This window comes from Rhinolophus sinicus, linkage group LG13 (assembly GCF_036562045.2).
Source record: "Rhinolophus sinicus isolate RSC01 linkage group LG13, ASM3656204v1, whole genome shotgun sequence".
Lineage (NCBI taxonomy): Eukaryota > Metazoa > Chordata > Mammalia > Chiroptera > Rhinolophidae > Rhinolophus > Rhinolophus sinicus.
Window position 1 is genome coordinate 25,885,080 of NC_133762.1, and position 20,448 is coordinate 25,905,527.

The 20,448-nt window shown below is 50.2% G+C and overlaps 1 protein-coding gene across 1 annotated transcript in view; it reads right to left on the minus strand.

Annotated features, from left to right (window-relative positions):
- Positions 1 to 867: 867 nt before the first annotated feature.
- The window catches only part of SLC9A8 (solute carrier family 9 member A8), a 60,921-nt gene continuing 41,340 nt past the window's right edge, over positions 868 to 20,448 (minus strand). The window contains exons 11-16 of the mRNA XM_019726103.2: positions 16,160 to 16,276; positions 13,826 to 13,908; positions 11,184 to 11,295; positions 7,599 to 7,819; positions 3,473 to 3,619; positions 868 to 2,598 (exon numbers count right to left, since the gene is read on the minus strand). Of these exons, the coding sequence (XP_019581662.1) occupies positions 2,491 to 2,598; positions 3,473 to 3,619; positions 7,599 to 7,819; positions 11,184 to 11,295; positions 13,826 to 13,908; positions 16,160 to 16,276 (788 nt within the window). The 3' untranslated portion in view covers positions 868 to 2,490. The remainder of the gene's footprint in view (positions 2,599 to 3,472; positions 3,620 to 7,598; positions 7,820 to 11,183; positions 11,296 to 13,825; positions 13,909 to 16,159; positions 16,277 to 20,448) is intronic.

Genomic DNA, 20,448 nt, shown 5'->3' on the forward strand with positions numbered 1-20,448 from the left:
AAAATAAGACCTAGCTGGACAATCAGCAAACATTAATATAAGACCCGGTCTTATGTTATATAATGTTAGATGAGATCCGGTCTTATAGTAAAATAAGACCGGGTCTTATATTAATGTTTGCTCAAAAAGATGCATTAGAGCTGATTGTCCGGCTAGGTCTTATTTTTCGGGAAACACGGTACATTTGAAAAAAACCACCAGCAAAGTAGATCTGTATGGGCGTTTGCCTTTTGCAATAGGGTTGAGGATCATGGGTCACCCCCATTTCTGTGGGAACGCTCTCCCAGGCTAAACCCTCACTCAGCCAGCAGGGGGCAGAAGAGCCTCGGGAGATCCAGGCCCGGGGCCAGGAAAGGTGTCCCCTCACCCCATAGCCCAGCCTTGGGGAACTTCTAGTAAGTAAACCCTCCCCGTGCTTCTCTATTACAGTGTCATTTTCAGGTCTCAGCTCAATGTGGTTAGGAGGAACCTGGTGACAAGGGGCAGTCTGAATCAAGAAGATCCTGTTTTCATTGCTTACTCTATGAACTCATAGCCAAAAAAATTTTTTTTCTGGTAAGCTCTTAAGTTCGCAATGCAACTTCCACCTCTGAGATCAGACCCTGAATTTTAGAAGAGAAAATAAATTACTTGTGAGTTGGGGAATGAGAGAACAATCTGGTCTCAGTTTCCCGCCCCTGGCCCCCTTCTGTGGACAAAGGTCCCTCTGCCTTTGACCACATCTATTACTTCTCCACTAAAAGGAAATAGGAAATGACAGAGACCAGAATTATGCATCCAGTGGGGATATCAGGTGGAATGAAAGAATCCTGTTTGGCTCAAATTTTGGAGTTAGGGTGGGAAATTACAAAAAGAAAAATGATCATATTTTAGTTCTATCAAGTACAAATTTACTTTCATGCATACAAAAGAAAGCACGTGCTTCCTGCCTGCCTGCCTTACACGTACACTTCTGGGGAAGGGAAGGGATTAGGGCAGGGGCCCGGAAGGTCCCAACATCCAGAGCCACGCTGCTCTAGGCAGAAGAGATGGACTCGTACTTGCTGCCAGCCCAGGGTCCCCACTGAGAACCGAGGACATGCACACGATGAATGAAACCACCCAGAGAGTGCCAAGCCCCAGCTCCAGCTGGGACCCTGAGCCACATGTGGGAATTGCCAACAGCCTACAGATGGGCAAAGGCAAGCAGGTACAAGGCTTGTTAAAGGTGGGGTGGGGGTGGATGTGAGGCAGTAACTCCTTCCATCTGGACATGATTGGCAGCTCCTCAGCCTGAGATGGCCCAGGGGCTGGGCCCACAGGGAAGGGGCAGGGTGTGTGTGTGTGTGTGTGTGAGAGAGAGAAAGAGAGAGAGAGAGAGAGAGAGAGAGAGAGAGAGAGAGAGAGAGAGAGAGAGAGAGAGAGACCTGGGGAGAGGGCAGTCTCTGGCCCCTGCCTTAGTGTTTGGGTGAGCTGGGACCCTGACATGGGGGACAAATGGGACCCAAAACAGTAGAGTACTGGGAAAGAGGAAAGATCAGTCGTAAATGGTGGGCAGACCCCCGCGGAGCCCAGGAAAAGGGGCATCTGGACAAACAAGGGCAGAGAGTAGGGAATCAAGAAGAGGGAGGCGACTGCTAGGCTCTCACCACTTGTTCAAGTGCATGAATTGAAACAATTCAGACAGCAGTTGCTGGCCTGCATAAGCCCTGTACCTCTAGCTTTTCCCTCCAGAGGGCGCTCTGACTCTGCAGAATAGGCTCATTTACTCCAAAAGACCCAGGGATGCAGCTTCCAGTGGGGCTGGAAAGAAGGGCCTGTGTCCGCATGTCAGTACCAGTGTAAACATTCACAGTATTCCCAGAGAAGGGCAGTAGCTGCCTGCCACCCAGTGGGACAGCCTGCGAGGTGCCAATCAGAGGTAAAGAAGAGAAAAGTCACTCAGTTTTTCTTTCTCAGGGTGTGCAAGCAACATCACAAAGGGGGGTAAGTGTGAGGTTTTCCAGATTTCTGGGCCTGCCACTCAGGTCAGAATGGCTGCTGCTGAGGCTGGAGGCACCTTGATGACGAGGAAAATGGCAGCTGGCTCCTCGCTCTGCTGGTCGACACTCATTCCAGTAGGGAAGGGCCTGGCCTCGGCGTGTCGCTCCTGGGGTCGCTATGAAGGCAGCGCCCAGGACACCCAGTCGCGACAGCTTCCACAGCAGGAGCTCTCCTGTTAGGCACAGCGGCTGGACAGGTGACTTTGCCTGGACTGCAGAATCGTAAGGGAACATTTACCTGGACAGGTGGTCCCTCCGGTCTGCAGAGGTCTGGCCAGGAGGAGGGGGAGGGACATGTTTCAGAAGACGCCAGCTGGCCCCGGGCCAGGAAGTTCCGGGTTAAGAAGACTGCCTTGGCTTCACCCCGCTTTCTTCTTCCCTGAAGAGCAGCCAAATGCACACGCCCTGGGGGCCCTTGCGGGTGTCGTCCTGGGAGCCCTGGGGGGGCCGATGGCAGGGCCCTGCTGGGTCACAGCAGCTCCTGCTCATCGTCCTCAGAGCCAGAGGGGCCCTGGCGCACCTCCTCATACCACTTGTTGGTGAGGGTTTTCATCTGGATGCGTCCGTGGTGGAGGTCCTGGGACAAAGACACAACCAAGGCCTGTCAGTGGGTCAGGCTCAGGGTCAGCGTCAGGGAGAGGCAGGATGGGGAGCTGCTTTGTACCTTGCGGGGGGATGGGAGGCAGGTGGCATGGCCACAGGCAACTTTAAGCCGGTAAATGACTGACTGGGCTGGGATTCTTCTTTGTGGGGGTGGGGCTAACAGGTGTTACTCAGAAATGGGGAGAGGGGGCAGGAGGCCACTTCACCTCTCTGGGCCTCAGCCTCCCCAGCTGTCAAATGAGGTAACAGCTGCATCTGCTGCCAGGATTGTTGGGAGAATGAACCGAAGCAATTATGAAAAACATTTGGTGCAGCGTCTGGCTCATAGTAAGAGCTCGCATACTGACAGCATGGTGACGGCCAACGGAGGGACTGGGCTTGGAAACAAGGGGGTGGTGGCAGCAGCCGGCAGAACCCACCCCCACCCCGAAAGCCTGCATGGGGCAGGATGACTTCAGAAAAGCAGGCCCAAGCTGGTGGCCTTGAGGGTGCCCCACGTACTGTCCCCCAGGGGCCAGCAGTGCCTGGAGGGGCGAACAAGAGCCCGAGCCTTGGGCCACTCCTCAGCTCAGATTCAGTAGTTGATCAATGTCCCGAGTCTATCATTCAGGAAAAGCAAACTGTTAACAAGTCTATTATTAAACCAGCACTAAATCTGGCAGCAAAGGAAAAACAGCAGATGCCAGCCTGTGGGACTGGGAGGCGGAGAGCCAGCAGGAGCAGGAGGCCTGGCTGCCCCTCCCCACACAGCACGTGGGCCCTCCCTGTGCCCACCGCACTCTTGGCCACTGCAGGCCCCGAGGGAGGAAGGCAAGGGACCCCTGGCCAGGGCCGGGCCCATGTCCCACCTCCTGGGTCAGCCGCCGTGTGAAGAAGGGGTTCAGGTACTTGGCGTCCAGCCACAGGAAGCCTTTGAGATCCTGCCGCCTGATGTAGTGGGCCTCATACTCCTCCTCAGTGAGCTCGGACAAGTGCTCCGACTCCACGGTGTTGCCCTGCGGGGAAGGAAGGCAGAGGAGGGTTGTCCATCTGCTGGGCTGGCATCTTCCTGGAAGGCCCCACACCACCCAGCCTACCTAGCAGCCCTTCGCTTCTGGCCACCAGTGTTCCGCCCCCCTCAGCTGCACTTTGGAATCGTGCAGTGTGTCTGTGGGCAGCAAAGGGCTTCCTGGGAACCCATAAGGAGGAGGGAAGGTTTGTAAAAACATGATGGATACCCAGGAATGTATCAGAATTGTGAATAAATCGGACGTTCTGGGCTGGGGCTGGGTCTTGCTTTGTAAGCTTCCAGATTTTAATGTGGCGAAGGATTGGGAGCTTCGGTTCCAGGCCATCTCATTATCAGCAAGCTGAACGAGGAGGCTCCTTTTGTTGTTTTTGCCTGCATTTCTATGCAGGTCAGTGCCAGGGACGGGGAAGGGAGGGTGGAGACAAACACAGGGACACAATCCCAGTGGGAACTCCAGAGGAACGATGAGAATGACTGCACATGGCAGGGCAGGTCTGGACGGCAAATACGTCTCAGGTTCACTGGACCTGCTCAGCCCAGCTCCAGGCCTCTGCACAGAGGGCCATACGGGATTTGAATGCAGCATTTGTTGCTCTGCTAGAGCAGCCCCTGCAGCCTGCACCTGGGAGCCCCTGTGGGCGGCGCAGGTTTGGAGGGTTTGTGAATCTACAAAATGCTGGGCCCACTCACACAGTTCCTGATTCAGGTCTGGGAGGGGGCTCAATGACTTGCATTTCTAACAAGTTCCCGAGATACGACTGGTCCAAAAGCCCCACCTTGGGGACCATTTATGGAAACTTTAGCAGTTAAGAGCACAGGCTCTGGAATCTGTGTGACCTCAGCCGTGTGGTTTGGCTTCTCTGTGCCTCAGTGCTCGCATCTGCAAAACGAGGATAACAAGAGCCTCTGCTTCCTGCAGACTATCAGGGCGACCTGAGACAGTCCAAGGAGGGTGCAAGTACAGTGCTTGTGTCACAGCAAACATTCCCTAAATAGCAGCTTGTGGGGACAGAGCCCCAGAAGGCAGTTTCCAGGCTCTCGGCCTCACATAGAAAGGTGCTGGCTTAGGTAGTAAATGGCCATCAACTGTGATTGGATGGCCATCAGCTGTGGCTAGTTGGCCGTCAGCTGTAACCAGTGAGCCATTGGCCACTAATATAACTGCTGTGGCTACGCTAGCAGAAAATGGGGGCTGGCAAGAAGATGGCGGCTGGGCTGGCAAGCGCGGGTTGCAGAGGCAGATGCCGCCAGAGAGAATATAGTGATATGACTCCCTTACTTATGGCTCTGTGGGTGTTCCTTTTTGGCCTCACCATATCCTGCGTTCTTATGTGGGGAGCAGGAGCTGAGACCCCGCCGGCTGCCCCGCACGACACATGGTGCAGCGAGCAGGGTGTGGTGTCGGCCGAAACCCTCCGGAATGTACTAGAGCAGTTTACACATATAAAAGCTCAGTTTCGTAAGCAGGGTACAGTGCCGGCCAAAGCTCCCTGAAGGGTGGTGGAGTAGTTTGTGTGTATGAACACTCAGTCACAGGAAGACCAGGAGGAGTAGCTGTCGGAGAGCTGGACCCCCATAGAGGGGTGGGAAGATGTGGAGGGGTGGGAAGATGTGGAGGGTTCCCCAACCAGCAAAGGCCGGAGAAAGCTAAGGTCGTTGTGGCCCTGTGGGCTGGGAAGTGCTTGCTGAGGCAGCCCAGATGCAGGACTTGTAGTCCCAGGAGGAAACGCTTCCTGAGTCCTCCGTGGGAGATGAGGATGAGGTCAAGGTCATTCCTCACCCCCAGGACAACCCTGGCGAATGACTATGGACTATGGGGAATTGCCTTCCATCCCTAATTTAATGGACCGCTTGACTGTTTGCTTGGGAACATACCACCATGTAGTGGAACTGGCGGATGTTTGCTTTTGTGTCTTGACCGGCCACCATAGAGAATATGTAAGCACCTTGACTGTGAGCCGCTGTTCCAGCATGGTACCCTGAGAGGCCCAGAGAAAGTGGCAGTGCCCTGAGAGCCCTGGCTGAGTCCAGGAAGTCTGGCTATGTCCAGAGAGAGTGGCAGTGCCCTAAGAACACTGGCTGTGTCCGGGAAGACTGGCTGTGCCCAGAGAGAGTGGCAGTGCCCTGAGAGCCCTGGCTGAGTCCAGGAAGTCTGGCTGAGCCCAGAGAGTGGCAGTGCCCTGAGAGGCCCTGGCTGTGCCCGGGGAGACTGGTGGGTACCCTAAGAAGCCCAAGTCTGGCTATGCCCAGAAGTACTGGTGGTGCCCTGAGAAACCCTGGCTGTGCTCAGAGAGCCTGGCTATGTCCAGGATATTGCATTCACCTCCAGGCTCCTCGCACAGGGCCCCTCACGAAGACACTTGTTGCGTAGATTGTGAGGCGAGAGCCTGTAGGGGTGGAGTGTGGGGGCAGAGCCCCAGAAAGCAGTTTCCAGGCTCCCGGCCTCACATGGAAAGGTGCTGGCTCAGGTAGTAAATGGCCATCAACTGTGATTGGATGGCCATCAGCTGTGGCTAGTTGGCCGTCAGCTGTAACCAGTGAGCCATTGGCCACTAATATAACTGCTGTGGCTACGCTAGCAAGAAAATGGGGGCTAGCAAGAAGATGGCGGCTGAGCTAACAAGAGCGGGTTGTAGAGAGGCGATGCTGCCAGAGAGAATATAGTGATATGACTCCCCTACTTATGGCTCCGTGGGTGTTCCTTTTTGGCCTCACCATATCCTGCGTTCTTATGTGGGAAGCGGGAGCAGAGACCCCGCCGGCTGCCCTGCACGACACATGGCACAGCGAGCAGGGTCTCCCGCATGACACAGCTATTCTTCTTTTGACCAAACATCTTGGTTCTACGAGAGCCCAGTGTGGTTGGTTCGACAAGCGTGGCTGCCAGATGAGCACCTGGCAACTTGTTAGCAATGCAAATTCTAGTCCCACCCCAGATCTGTAGGATCCTGGAGCCCTTCACCGATTCTAACACCCACTGAAAGGTTTGAGAATCTATACTAGAGCTTTCATTAAAACAGACAAAGTTGGGGGTGGGGAGGAGAAGGAAAAGGGCTGCCTGAGTGAGGAAATTTGAACCAGCCCAGCCTGAGGTCATCTAAGGTCTCTTTCCAGCAGCACAGGGCCTGGAGGTCAAGGTCTGCCCAGACCTGGACTTTCCAGTGTGAGGAGTGGGCACGACCCCTTTCCCTGTCCCCTGGTTGAAGATTTCCATGACTGATTAAAGTTACTGACGGTCTCGAATAAAGGAACGAGAAAAATGTGCATTTCTGGAAATGTGTGTTTGTGGGGGGGAGGGATGCAGGAAGGTGGGATGAGAGACCAGGGCAGCCTCTGCTCCTGTCAGAGAGTCTGGCTCAGCACATGGGGCCTGGGAGAGGGCACAGGGCAGGGAAACCACTGCGGACCAGGGAGGGGCAGGCCACTGGCAGGGGCACTGCTGGCAGGAGGGTGGCTCAGAGGAGGCAGAGACATGGGGGCCTCAGGCCCCTGCAGCTGAGCCCTGGGTACCTCCAGTCTCCAACTATGCCCTCACCATCCTTGGTGGGGGGCACCTGTCTCATGGCCCTCAAAGGCCTATAAGCACCTGCCCCCACTCAGGCCCCAATAGGAGAGGCTTTCAGTAAACATCGGGGAATGATGTGACTTTGAAATCTTCCAGTCCTAGGCCCTGACGGGGTGGTTGGTTACTGGCAGGGGAGCAGTGTTGCGGGGTGCGTTCGATACAGGTTCAAGGTCCCCCTCCATGGCCTCTGTGGCTTCACCAGGCCACGAAGCTGTCAGACAACCCACCCCAAAGAGCCGCGTTTCAGAACTTGGGTTCAACCTCCGTCAGGCTGGACGACCTGTGCGTGCGTGCGTGTGCGCGTTGGTGCTGAGCAGCCTCCCATCGCGTCTCATTTCCCCATTTCCAGGCAGGCAGCGGGAACAACCCCCTGCCCAGCCCTGGGCCCACGGGCACTGACCATCTTCTCTGTCTTGCTGAGGTTGACGTCCTTCTTGTTCCGGCGCCGCGCCTTGGCGTCCTCGATGTCCATGAGGCGGATGAGGGGCATGGTGCAGCCACCCAGCAGCAGGATGGTGAACAGCACGATGACGATGGTGGTGGTGCCTATGAGCTGCCGCTTCTCCATGGGCTCCAGGTCCAGGTGCAGGCTCAGGGCGTAGGGGATGGCGCCCCGCAGGCCTGGGGGGACAGCAAAGGGAGTGAGAGCTGGAGGGAGGGGGGAGGGGCAGCGGCATCACAGACCGGTTCTCTGGGGACCTGGGGACGGCATAATGGCCAGTCGAACATTCTTAGACCCCACTGGAGAGCGTGAACTCACCCTGTGAGGCCCTGGGGTGTGAGAAAAGCAGGCGGCAGAGCAGCTCACCTCCGTTCCCACTTCACGGGGTGTTTGAGCAGATCAAATGGGGTGACCTGTCCAGGCTGTGAAGAAGCGCCGTGCGTGTATGTGTGTGTAGACGCGCAAGGATGTGTGAAGCGCAGCGCTCACATTTTAGAGATCTGACAGCTAGTGCAGGCCGAGCCCTCCCTGCGCTAGTGCTGTGTGCACAGTCTCATTCGGTCTCCCAGGAAACCCTGTAAAGCAGGTCCTGTCCCTCTCCACAACATACAGATGCAGAACCGAGATTGGGAGGATGAAGTGTCCTCCCAGCGCCGCAGGGTTCTGCAGGACACAGCACAGAATGCAGTTTGTCCAGTGCCCCGCCCTGTGGCGCTCCTGGCAGCGCTGACAGGCTCAGGGCTGCTCTGGTGGTGGCCAGAGGCTGCTGGGAATGGCATCCTGGCCTCTCCCTTACTTCCTGTTTTGGTCTTTGTCATGCTGTCCTGAGGGTCATGGGCTGAGCTGGAAACAGCACTTTCCTTCTAAATCACTTCCTGGTTTGCCTGGTGCCATATAATGGGGAACAGGAGCTTCCAGAGCAGTAAAGAGGGGACAGCAAACAAGAAGGATTTGTGAGGGGTAAGTGCTGGAAGAAGGAAGTGTGGGGCAAAGCATACAGTCATTGGATCTGACCCAGACATGGAGGTGGGGACCTCACAGCACGATGGGGTCCAGCTGCTCAGCAGTCCTGACCAAAGATGGGGACACAGTGGGGAGGAGGGCAGCATAGAATTAAGAGAGATGGGGGAATGGCAGCAACAGGTCATAGGGGCCAGCAGAAAGTGGGGTGACCGGGGAGAGCAGGGCATGCAGGATGCCCAGGCCTTCAGTGGGTGGGGTGTCCTAGGAGGCTGTGCCGTGCAATGGTCTGATGTGGGCCCTGCAGTCTGGCTCCTGGGTTCACCTCGGGGTCCCCTGCGTTCCCCTGGGCCTCCCAGGTTGGGGTGAGTGATTCAACTCAACCGCTCAACCTGTTACGAGGGATGAGAAACAAGGCTTGCCATGTCGGTGGTCCAGGGATGAAACACCGTGGCACAGAACAACGTGCGCACACAGCAAACATTTAGTAAGAGTCACACCTCTGTGATAATACACACGCTGGCAAAGCAGCAGGGTGAGCAGGAAGGAAGTTCAGTCCTAGACAATGAGACTGCAGTGTCTTCACAACCTCCAAGGAGGATTCAGACACAGGAGTCTGGCTCTCAGAGGAAAGGCCTGGGTCAGAGGAACAGTGTTGGGAGTTCGGGAACTAGAGGGAGCTCGGCCACATGACGAGTGAGCTGGTGAGAAAACGAGCAGAAGTGGGTCTGGGCCGAGTCCTGAGGAAGCCAATATTTATGGGTCAGAAAAGGAGGGGGAGCTGGACGTGAGCCTGAGGAGCCCCTGAAGGGAAAGGAGGCAAACCAGCGGCATGATTTGGAGGTCCAGGAATTGAGGAAGAAGGTTTGAGTCAGAAGGCCAGTCGGTGAGAGGAAGGAGCTGAAAGCTGAGGAGGTGGGTGGGACAAGGCCTGACCGGTGCCCACCAGGTCTGGCTGCAGGAGGTCACTGGTGACCTGGGCAAGGCCAAATCCAGCCCCGTGGACATGAGTTGGGGAAGTGGAGAAAATGGGTGAGGACAGCCCACTCAAAGAAGTCTGGCGATGATGGGAAGAGATGGGGAAGCTGGACTTTGGTTGAAATTGTTGGTTTTTTTGGGAAAGAGGAGACTCTTCAACTGTTTAAATAATGATGGGAGGAGCCAGTAGAGACAGAGGTTGAAGACCTAGGAAAGAGGGTGCAAATCAATGGAAAGAGGGCTCGGGATGGCCTGGGAGAGAACGCCTGGGACCAACAGCCCTCACTGGTGAAAATTCACTCCCCCAACACTTCCTACCACCCCACTTCCCCATAGAGGTTTCTTATCATGGCCCCCCTCCCCAAATATCTCATATAACTGTATAAAATATCTGATGTGTTTCTTAGATTTTCTTGAGATTTTCAAGACCTTGGATCAACTACTTTACAATTTTTTTTCCTCACTGGAAAAAGAGATTGAGAAAAAAAGTTTGTATCACTATATATACATACATACATATATACATATCTCTCTCACACACAGGTATATCTTTTAACAAGGTCTTTGGAAAAATAAATCTGAGAAATTGACAGATATGCTATTGGATAGAAAACAGCTTATAAATTAAAGCATGTTGCTAAAGTCCAACCCACACACAAAATATTTTAATTATAATATTTAAATAAGAAAGCAGAAAAAACTGGATTGCTCAAAAATAAATTTAAAGAGGCCTAAGGATCCAGTTCTTTAGGAGCCAAAGATTAATGAAATCATTTCCATCCTTTAAAAAGTAGAGGAAGATGATTAACCAGCAAGTGAAATATTCCAATAAATTATCAGAACGTAGTGAATGAATGAAAAAAAAAGTATCCAAATCGAGCCTGTAGTACAGACGTTTAGACTTAACCTTCTTTATTTTGAGCCCCTACCGTGTTTCCCCAAAAATAAGACCTAGCCGGGCCATCAGCTCTAATGCGTCTTTTGGAGCAAAAATTAATATAAGACCCGGTCTTATTTTACTATAATATAATACCGAATCTTATATAAGACCAGGTATAATATAATATGATATATAATTTAATATAATAATATCGGGTCTTATCTAACATAAGATCGGGTCTTATATTAATTTTTGCTCCAAAAGACGCATTAGAGCTGACGATCCGGCTAGGTCTTATTTTTGGGGAACCATGGTACCAATTACACCAGCCTAGAAAGCGCACAGGTGAGAGCTGCACATGGGCATCTTGCCCTGGGCTGCCCTGTGTATCAGGAAGAGAGGGGATGGAAGGAGGCAACTCCTAGCTCTGCCTCCTGTGGTCACGGGATCCCAAGCAAGAGCTTGGCCCGTGAGCCTGAGCAGGGCGCCCTGTCTGTAGAGCAGACGCACTTCCCATTTCACAGTGCCGGGGTGAGGGAGACTGCCTGTTACGGCCTCGCCCAGGGCCCGGATTACAGCAGGTGCCTGTTAGATGGGGCCCGTGTTATTTGGCTGAGGAGGCAGGCTCGTTTTCAAGGGCTCTTGCCACATGCCCTCTCCACACGGTGTGTCGTGCCTTTGGAAGCGGTATCTTCCCTCGACTGTTCGTTCAAGACTGGACTTACCACTGAACCACATGATGAACATCATCTTCGGTGTGATTTTATGATCACGGAAGAAATTCAGGAGGTAGGAAAGAGGGAAAATGTTCACCGCTCTGCCAAACAGTACAAGCACCTGTTAATAGCAACAAACCCAGTGTTAGACAGGAACCTCTGGTTCTTCAAGTTGGAGCTTGTGGAAGCTCACACAGACTTGGCACCACACCCATTATACCTGCAGCTTTCCCCTTGGTTATAAAGGGTGTGAAGAACACAACGCTAGTCAGAAACCTGGCTGGGTGTGTGCCCTCGCTGCCTGCTTTCTATGTCTGGGAAAGGACAAAGCTTTGTACCTGACGTCTCAGTAGTCAGGAAGAGAGGATTAACAAGGTATCAACAATGGCTTTAGTGATGACAGCAGAACAAACTGAATGCCAAGAGGCTGTGCAGAAGTTCCCAGAGATTAATTTAAGGGCACTCAAACGCCTCCAGAGGTGCTCCACGGTGGGACAGACCCGCACCGTCGTTCCCACAGTCCTGGAGGGACAGACAAGGCGTTCCTGCCTGTCCTTGGGGGCCCCACTCAGGGAAAGGAGGGAAGTCTGAGGAGGGCCGGCCCAGGCACGGAAATGCTGCTCCTGGAGCAGACGGAATGCGAAGGTCGGGCCTAAGAGCAGGTCATACGTATCTGCCTGGCCAGTCGCTTCCTGTGACTTTTGGTTCCTAACCTGCTCCACAGGCGTGTCGCTCTTAACAGAATACAGCTTTATGTAAAGTTTAAATCTTATCTAAGTGGATACTTAGAGCTACTTATTAATTTACTTTCATTTTTTTTTCATCTTGATTCTCACCATAACTAACTTGAAAAGGTTATATACACACGTACGTTGTGTAGGCTCTAAGTATATCCTTTGAACCAGCACGAATTGAGTGAGCTTTGCACGATGTGCCTTGGATGCCAACTTAATAACGGCTCCCAATCATCTAACATTTATATGCCAGACTGTGTGCTAAGCATTTTATATGCATTATCTTGTTAAAATTAGAGCCCTACACAGGTCTTATGAGGTAGGTATTCCTGTCTCCATTTTGGAGACAAGGAAAAGGAGACTGGTCAACTGGTCCAGTTGACCCAGGCAGGAAGTGCTGGAACCAAGTCTCAAACCTGGTTAAGTCCCCAAAGACCATGCCCTCGACCACTGAGCTAGTCTAAGGTAGTCCATCTGAAGAGCAGCAGGGCCAGCCTGCTCAGGGGAAACCGAGGCACCACTCCAGGGTGTCTTCTTATTTTCCCTTTCTTCCCAGCCCACTGGAATCCAATCTTCATTCCTATACTTGTGTTTCAGGTGTGAACAAATGTGGCCCCTTTTACCCAGAGACCACACTAAAGATTATTGTACTTTCTGAAAAGACTTGCTGCTGCCCTCTTGTCCTGAAACCTGAGTCTGGAACACAGAGAACAGTGACAGAAGCACCATGCTCTTGCTGACTGAGAGGTGGAAGCACAGAGATTGCAAGGAGAAACATCTTTTTCCTTAGGGTTCCTTAGCGTCTCTGGGCCTCAGTTTCCCCATATGCCAAACAGCAGGCCTCACTGGTTTGCACATGGTAGATGACTGCCAAAAAAAAAAAGGTTGCCTCTCACTCGATAGCTGTGCTTTACTAAGTGGGGCTGGCAATAACTGTTAACTGACAGTGAATTATGATTTCAACAGCAATAAGGTGTACTTCTGAAGTGTCTTCAAGTCTAAAAGGGCAACAAAAAGATCAAATTAGGGGAGTATGAACCAGTAGGAGGGCCTATGGGAGCTGAGCTCCGACTGAGGGAATAGGGGCATAGGGAGGAATACAGACGCGTCACCTGGGAACACCAGGCTAAATGCCCAAACTGTCACTTTGATCAGGTATCTGAGGGAGCTGGACCTTTCTCTTAAATAAACATTTCCCCACCCCCCTCCATTTTCCAAGAGGATCTGATTCTACTGCAAATGATTTTCTTTTATTTTCCTTTTTTAGAGGTATATTTTAATTTGTCTCCTACTGCCACCAGCAGTCCAGTTATAACAGTTTCCCAAACCTTCTTGCTGGTGAGAACCACCTGGGCTGACTCCCTGGATCAACCTCCAGGGGAGTTAGGGGCCTGGACATCTTTACTTTAAACAAGTGTATAAGGGTCATGCTTATGAATGGACACATCTGAAGCAAAAGCAGTAAGAAGTAGCAAATGCCTTATAAATTACCCAGAAAACAGAAAAGAAATTATCTCCAGTTCTAAAGGCACCAGCAATATTTGACTGTGTTTTCTTTACGTATTTTCTTTTTTCCACGCATAATGTTTTCACATGGTTATGCTCAATTACATATTTAAGTCTGAAATCTGCTTTTACCACCTCACAAAAAAAACTTGTACTTTTAAAAGAAGACCATAACATTCAAGGCCATTTAAAAATCTTGCACAAATTCTTTTCGGAATATTCATTTACTTAATTCCATCTCTTTTAACTTTATTATATGTTTGTGATTTTTTAACAAAAGAAACTTTAAACAGAATAGTGTCTATGTAGCTGTTGACTCTGAAAAAGTTAACAGTTACATAAATGAATCCAGAACATGTGGTTATTGCTCTACAAATAAGTAATTAAATAAAAAACAAGGAAAATACTTACTATGCACCAGATGACAAAGGAAATTTCAAACTTGTGAGGGAAACTAAAAATGGACAGGCCAAGAAATGCAAACACACATGTTTCTGAAACAAACCAAAGAATGGATTATTCAGCTTCAACTATTTTCTTCCAATACGGTACGAAAATATTAAGCAAACATTCATAAATAAGTCAGAATCCAATATAACATTTTGCTTATTTTCTGGAAAATTCTGCAACTAACACCTGGGTGAAACTTGTACACTTTGATTTTCTTATTCTTTTCTATCACACAAGCAACATGTGCTTGCTATTCAAAATCTCCTAATTTAATGAGTCAACTGTCAAATACTTATGCAAGTAAATACTCTCCCACCCCGGGAAGATGATAAATACATGAATCAGGCCATTTGCTGAACACCGTGATTAGCAAGGATTCCCACTGTGGCAAAGTGGCAAAAACTCAGAGCAAATGACTGCAGACGCCACATGACTAGTGTGAAAGGGCCCTTTGTTCACTTCCTTGCTGGAGCGGACAAAGCCAAATGATTGACTTCACATATTAAACGCCGCCTCAGGTTTAGAAGACGGCTTACACCCTGCAGGATTTACAGGAAGAGAGAGATTTTCAGCTTTGAGCTCCACTCCACAAGTCAGAGAGTCTGACATTTGCACTCACTGTACAGGCAGTCGTGTGTGTGTCCCAAGGAGAAGTACCTTACACATTTCTAGCACTAGCCTCCCTGCTTCAACTCTGATGTTTCCCCCTCCCCCCTGAATAGTCTACAACCATGGAGACAAAGACTGGATGTTAAAATAGTTGAACATCATAAAACAGTGAGGCTGTTTTAAAACATTTCAGCAATGCTTTTTCTTCAAATGTATATGATTTTTAAAACCAGTCCACAAGCTGGACAGTAGACTCACCCTTCTCCCCCTTGAATTTTTTTCTGACCCAATAAATATTTTTGTGATCGTTCCAAATCAGCTTATTCAGAGCACATTCAGATCTATGTTATGCTTTTCTCTGGCAGCATAAATTCTATTATATGGGTATGTCATGGTTAATTTAATGAATCCTCTGTCGATGGTTATTTGACTGTTTCTATTTCTGACACTGCAAACCAGAACAAAAGTTCCTGCGTACAGGCAACATTCTTGATGGTAGAATTGTGGGTCAAAGAGCACGTGCTTTTAAAATTCAGACAGATGCTGCAAATGTCTCTCCAAAAAAGGTGGCATCAACGTACATGCCCATCAGCAGGACCTGTTTTCTACACACCCATGCCACAAGTGGGTGATGTCAGACTTAAGATTTACCAATTTGATGGGTACAAACTAGAATTTGATGGATACTTTGCTTTACATTTATTTAATTGCGAGAGTCAGGATCAGAGTCTTTAGCCATGACTTTTGGAGAGAGGAGCTGAGAAAAAAATATCCCCTGGACCAGAAGCAGACCGACCTGGCTTCCAGACTGACTTCTGGGCCATGAAACTCTGGGTGAGTCATTTGACGTCTCGGCACCTGAGCCTCCTTATCCGAGGAACGAAATCTCTGCACGGCCTGCCCCTGCCTCCTAGGACATGACCGTGTGGGACTCGGGCTTCAGAATGAGACAAGCCCCATCGAAATGCCAGGGAGGTGCTGAGGATGACAGCTCAGGCACGGCCACTTGGGGGACCAGTGCAAACGGACAGGGTGAGGGTGGTTCATTCACTCCAGGGAGAAACTAGGGAGGAGGTATGTGAATACATCCGAGTGTGGCAGGAACAAAGGCTCAGAAACAGTGATCCTGGTGTACCCCAGTCCAACAATAACACCTCTAATGCAGAACGTCCCCCAGTTATGTGAACAAAGGTGCTCCTTGTGGACGAGTTGCGGAAATTCTGTAACTATATTCCTCTCTCAGAAATTCACAGTGTACATTAGCTGAAAAGTCTCACAGTTCAGAAACTTGCTAAGCGTTCTTTACCCAGGATTTCCCAAACTCTTTTTTGACTCTGGAGTCTTTTTTTCATCTAACCCCCATCAGTCTCAGTTCCAAAGAACACAGTTTTGGAAATGTCACTTTAATGTCACATTAAAATGCACGGGTCTCAAATGTTCATAATTAGTAGTTCTCATTATTTTTGGTTCTAAAATTGTAGGCGTCAAATGTTCCATTCGCTAGGGATGAGGTTTACTTTATGGAAAGCCAATTGGAAAACAAACAGAAGATAAGGGAGCGCCGTATCTGGCTCTGAGGAATTCTGCTGCCTCTTTGGCCAGGGAATCTTTCACCTCCCCAAATAGGGTAAGAAGAACGATCAGCCCAGCGGAGGCCTGCGCGGACCACACAGAGGCACAACTCACCGCACAAGAAGGCCACAGTCCGGAGGGTCTGTTGCATGAGGATCTGGGTGACCGGGGACAGGTTATGGTGTGTGTAGTGGGACATCACGATGCCTGAGAACAGGATGGCCATGATGCCTGGAGAGGGACAAAGGGCGACACGCCCAGACATGATCAGAGCAGAAAAGCACCTGCCACGTGATACACAAATACTATCGCCCACTTCCGACAAGTCCTTGGGGCCTATAGTAGGAGATGTGTTAGGACAAAGGAAAAGAAAACAGAGAAGCAAATAATACCTGAGGCCTCCCGGAGGCTGCAGAGAGATGCTCAGGGCCCTTTCTCTCTGGCTGACCTTGGGCCAAGTTTCCTCCCCTCTTCAAGCCTCAGTTTTCTCATCTGTACAGTGGAATTAATAGTTCCACTCATGGAACTATTAGGAGGGTAATGAAGATATGCCATGTGAAGTACCCATCACAGGACAGCTGTGGGCTGTCACTGTCATCCACGGTCACAGGGGGGCAGCTAAGACACAACTGGGGCAGAGAGGGAGCATAAGAATCTGGGTATGGGAATCTGGGTGGATTTTGATTTTTTTTATACTTTTCCTTAATTTTGAATTTCCCTATAATCACTGTGAATTACTCTTACTCGTATATAGAGAGATGTGTTATTAAAAAAAGGTAATGTCTTTTTTTTAAAGCTCTCCATTAGAGTCTGAAACTTGTTGTTTACTGAGATTTGTGTCTCAATGTCTGTCCACTGCCCCAATCACTCCTGAAGCACTTTACGTGGGTTTCCTCTCAGTGTCCCCGTCTGGGGTCTCTATTTCATGTAAGGAAGCTGAGATTTTTACAGAGTCATCAAATAAGCTGCCGAAATATATGAACTGCAAGTCAAACTTTACAAGCGAAATTTTAACTTGCTTCTGCCACTTTGGAGAAACAGGAATTACTGGCCAATTTTCCATTTATAAAAGGGTGAAAATCATGGAATTGCATCGGAGACATTTCAGTGCTAAGCTTGCTGTATAAATAATACCCTACAGGATACAGGCAAATCCTACCCTCTGTGCTGCCTGCCTGGCCTGAGTGACAGCAGTAGCTGGGACCTTTTAGCTCCTAGCCCTCTTAGGAAATAGCAAATTCCTTTGCTCTTTCCTTTTGCCCTACAAAGGAGGCTTGACAGGGATGTTCCAGGAATGCTGCCCACAAGCCACACCCGACAAGATGGGAAAGGAAGGAGCAGGCAGGAGACTTGTTTCCTTGCTCCTGTGGAGTACTGAGAAGACCGGCGCTCCAGCGTGGTTTAGCATCACTGCTCCGCTAGATGCAAAACACACATGACACTCAAACCTCTGGTGCTTTTCTCAGTCTGTTCCTGCAGGTGACCACCTGGAGAACTGACCCTTCCTGACCCTGCAACAACAGGCAGAGCACTGAGCCATCAGAAGGCAAAGCAATGAAACAGCAGGGGAGACCCCAGAACCTGGGTCTGGAGTCAATCGGGACTGGAGGAGGAGGGCACGGAACGACACCTCCATTTTTATGGAGTTGATCTTTAGCACACAGGCTGAAAGTTGCTGGCTTCTGGGCTTTCACAGGACTTTGTTTCACTAGCCTGCGTTGAGAAGAGTTATCAATTCACTGGAAGGCTGAGACTCTGGAGTTGTGTTAGCTGAAAGTAAATGGTACCCCAGAGGAGCTGGAGCCAGGCTTAAGTTGTGACATGAACGGCCTTCCACCCACATGGCTGTCCTGCCCACAGAGACGGCTGTCACAGTCCAGGGAGTCCTGACATTAAATAACCGCTCCAGAAAGCCAGGCTCTGGGAAGTCAGATGGCAGTGGAATACGGAAATTCCTTCAGGACTGAACGTTAGATAGAACCCAGTGCCAGCCCCCAGGGACCTTTCCTGCCTCAGGCTCTTCACCAAGGGGCCAGGCCCAGGGTGGGGTGGGGGGTTTGGCTGGCCAGTTTCGTCTGGTGCACTAGGCCAGGGATAGGAAACTCAAGCTCTTCAGGGACCAGAAAACAGGAAGTCGGTGAGCAGCACGTGGGTGAAGAAGGTACAAGCCCACCTACAAAGGGCTGCCGTCAGCCCTGTGCATGGGGCCATGTGTTGACCAGACTTCCTTCGGGTTTTTTGAGAGACGCCAGATATCTGTTTCTTATGGGAAATCTCCTGACTTTGAATGACGGCAACTGAATCAAATGTTTAAGACATTTTCTGTATAAACAAATCCCATCTGGGGCTGAATTTAATAATGGCAACTAATTCAAAAATTTTTGTATAGATAAACAAGCCCAATCTGGGGACTGAACAGACCCGATGAAAGTGGGCCTCTGGCCAGTGCAAGTGTGGGGAGCCAGCCACCACTTGTCGCCTGGGCTAGTCTGGGTTCCGGGCATCGCTCGAGCTCTGGTGCTAAAGGAAAGAATCAAGGTCAGCAGTGGCTGCAGAGCCCGAGGGACAGCTCAAGTGTTGCCCAATGTGCCCTCCCTAAGCAAAGGTGACGTCTCCACCACCCAGACCACCCTCAGCCACAGCAGCTGCCACCCACACAGGCTGTAAAAACACTAACAGGATAAACAGTGCAAACAGGCTCACTGCTAGAGATAAAAGTGCCCTGTAAGGAAGAACTTCTGACACATTTACCTCTTTTAGAAGGAAAAGTCATTTAAGGAAGCAGATAAGAGTGCACCAAAACGGTCAGCCTCTTGGAAGGAAGGAAGGAAGGAGGAAGGAAAGAAAGGAAGAAGGAAGGAGAGAAGAGAAGGAAGGAAGGGAGGAAAGAAGAAGAGAAGAAAGGGAGGAAGGAGAGAATCCATTTCTAGTCTCCGCTAAGTCCATGGTTTTCAACGTAATAAAGGAGTGAGGGATTCAGGTCTGGAAGGCAGCTGTGTAAAGGGACTCCCAGTACAACTTCCACTGTATCGTATCTTACTGTGGGTCAAATGCACTTCTTGAAGGCTGAGTCAAACCATCGTCAGTTTTCTTTGCCAATTATCCAATAGTAAACACATTTTGCTAAGCATCCAGACTCACAGGTCTAGAGTAAAACCGGAGAGTCTCCATTCCCGCTGCCTGCCCAGAGGTAACTACTATTGACCATTAACAGCTCGATGTGCAGATTGTCAGTCCTGTTCCCATGCCATTATGAAGTTCAGCTATTTTGAAAAAGTAATAAACAGGATCATATTAGATCTATGGCATATCATACCAGCACAGCGATTTTTCAAAAGGCCTCCAACACTTGCCTTTGCACGCATCACAGAATTCCAACTCCTTCTGGACCTAGAGGCCTGTGGGACGGGATGCTTGCACATCTGCCCCCGCCCCCTGCAGGGTCTCCCTGGAGCGTGCCAAGCTCCCTCATGCCTCCCTGGGACCCTCAGGACCTGCTGTTCCCACTGCCAGATACCCCACCCCCGATCCTCCCACACTGGCTCCTGCTCACCACCAAGGTCTTGGCTAAGTGCCACCTCTTCCAAGAGACCTTCTGACACCCCATCTCGTGATGCTTCTGCCCCTATGCCACTCTCTACCATGTTACTGATTTCTTTTCTTCATGTCACTTCTCACTACCTGAGATTCTGGTATGTGTTTCCCTACTTGCTTATTGTCTTTCTTCTGCAGTCAGGAACCTGACCTTGTCTTGTTTACTCCTATAGCCCCGATACCAAGGACAGTTCTCAGCACAGGGTGGGCATTTAATAAATATTTACCGAATGGATGCATGAGTGGGTTTTCAACTTTCTTAAAATTTAACAATGTATCTTGGGAGTTCTTCCCATGGCAGTACAAATGGGTCAAATTCATTTTTCAAGGGGCTGCATAGTGTCCCACAGTGAGAATGGACCCAAACTTCCTTCATCTTTCCCCATGACTGATGAACATTTAGACGCTGCCAATTTTTCTCTCACGGGCAGCGCTGCACAATACATTCTATCTTTGGCCACCTGTTCTCAACATTTTACAGAAGGTTTTATGTCCTCATCGATTTTGCAAATTTATCCTTCAACCCCAGTAGTTCCATGCTCTGTGACCCATCTTGACAGAGTGTCACTCTGCCCCAATGCCCCTCCCTCAGCCCAGAGTTGGCTCAGCTGGCCAGGCGGAGAGGGTCCATCCATCTTTGACTCTAGAGTCAGAGGGCAAAAAGAGCCCTCAAAACTGGCTCACTGAATGAACAACAGAAAAAGTTAACACTGATAGAATTAGGACAAAGTTTCTGAGAATAGCTAACGCTTCTGAGTAATAATTAGGGAGACTATTTAATCTGCTGTTGAAACCAGGACACTTCTGTG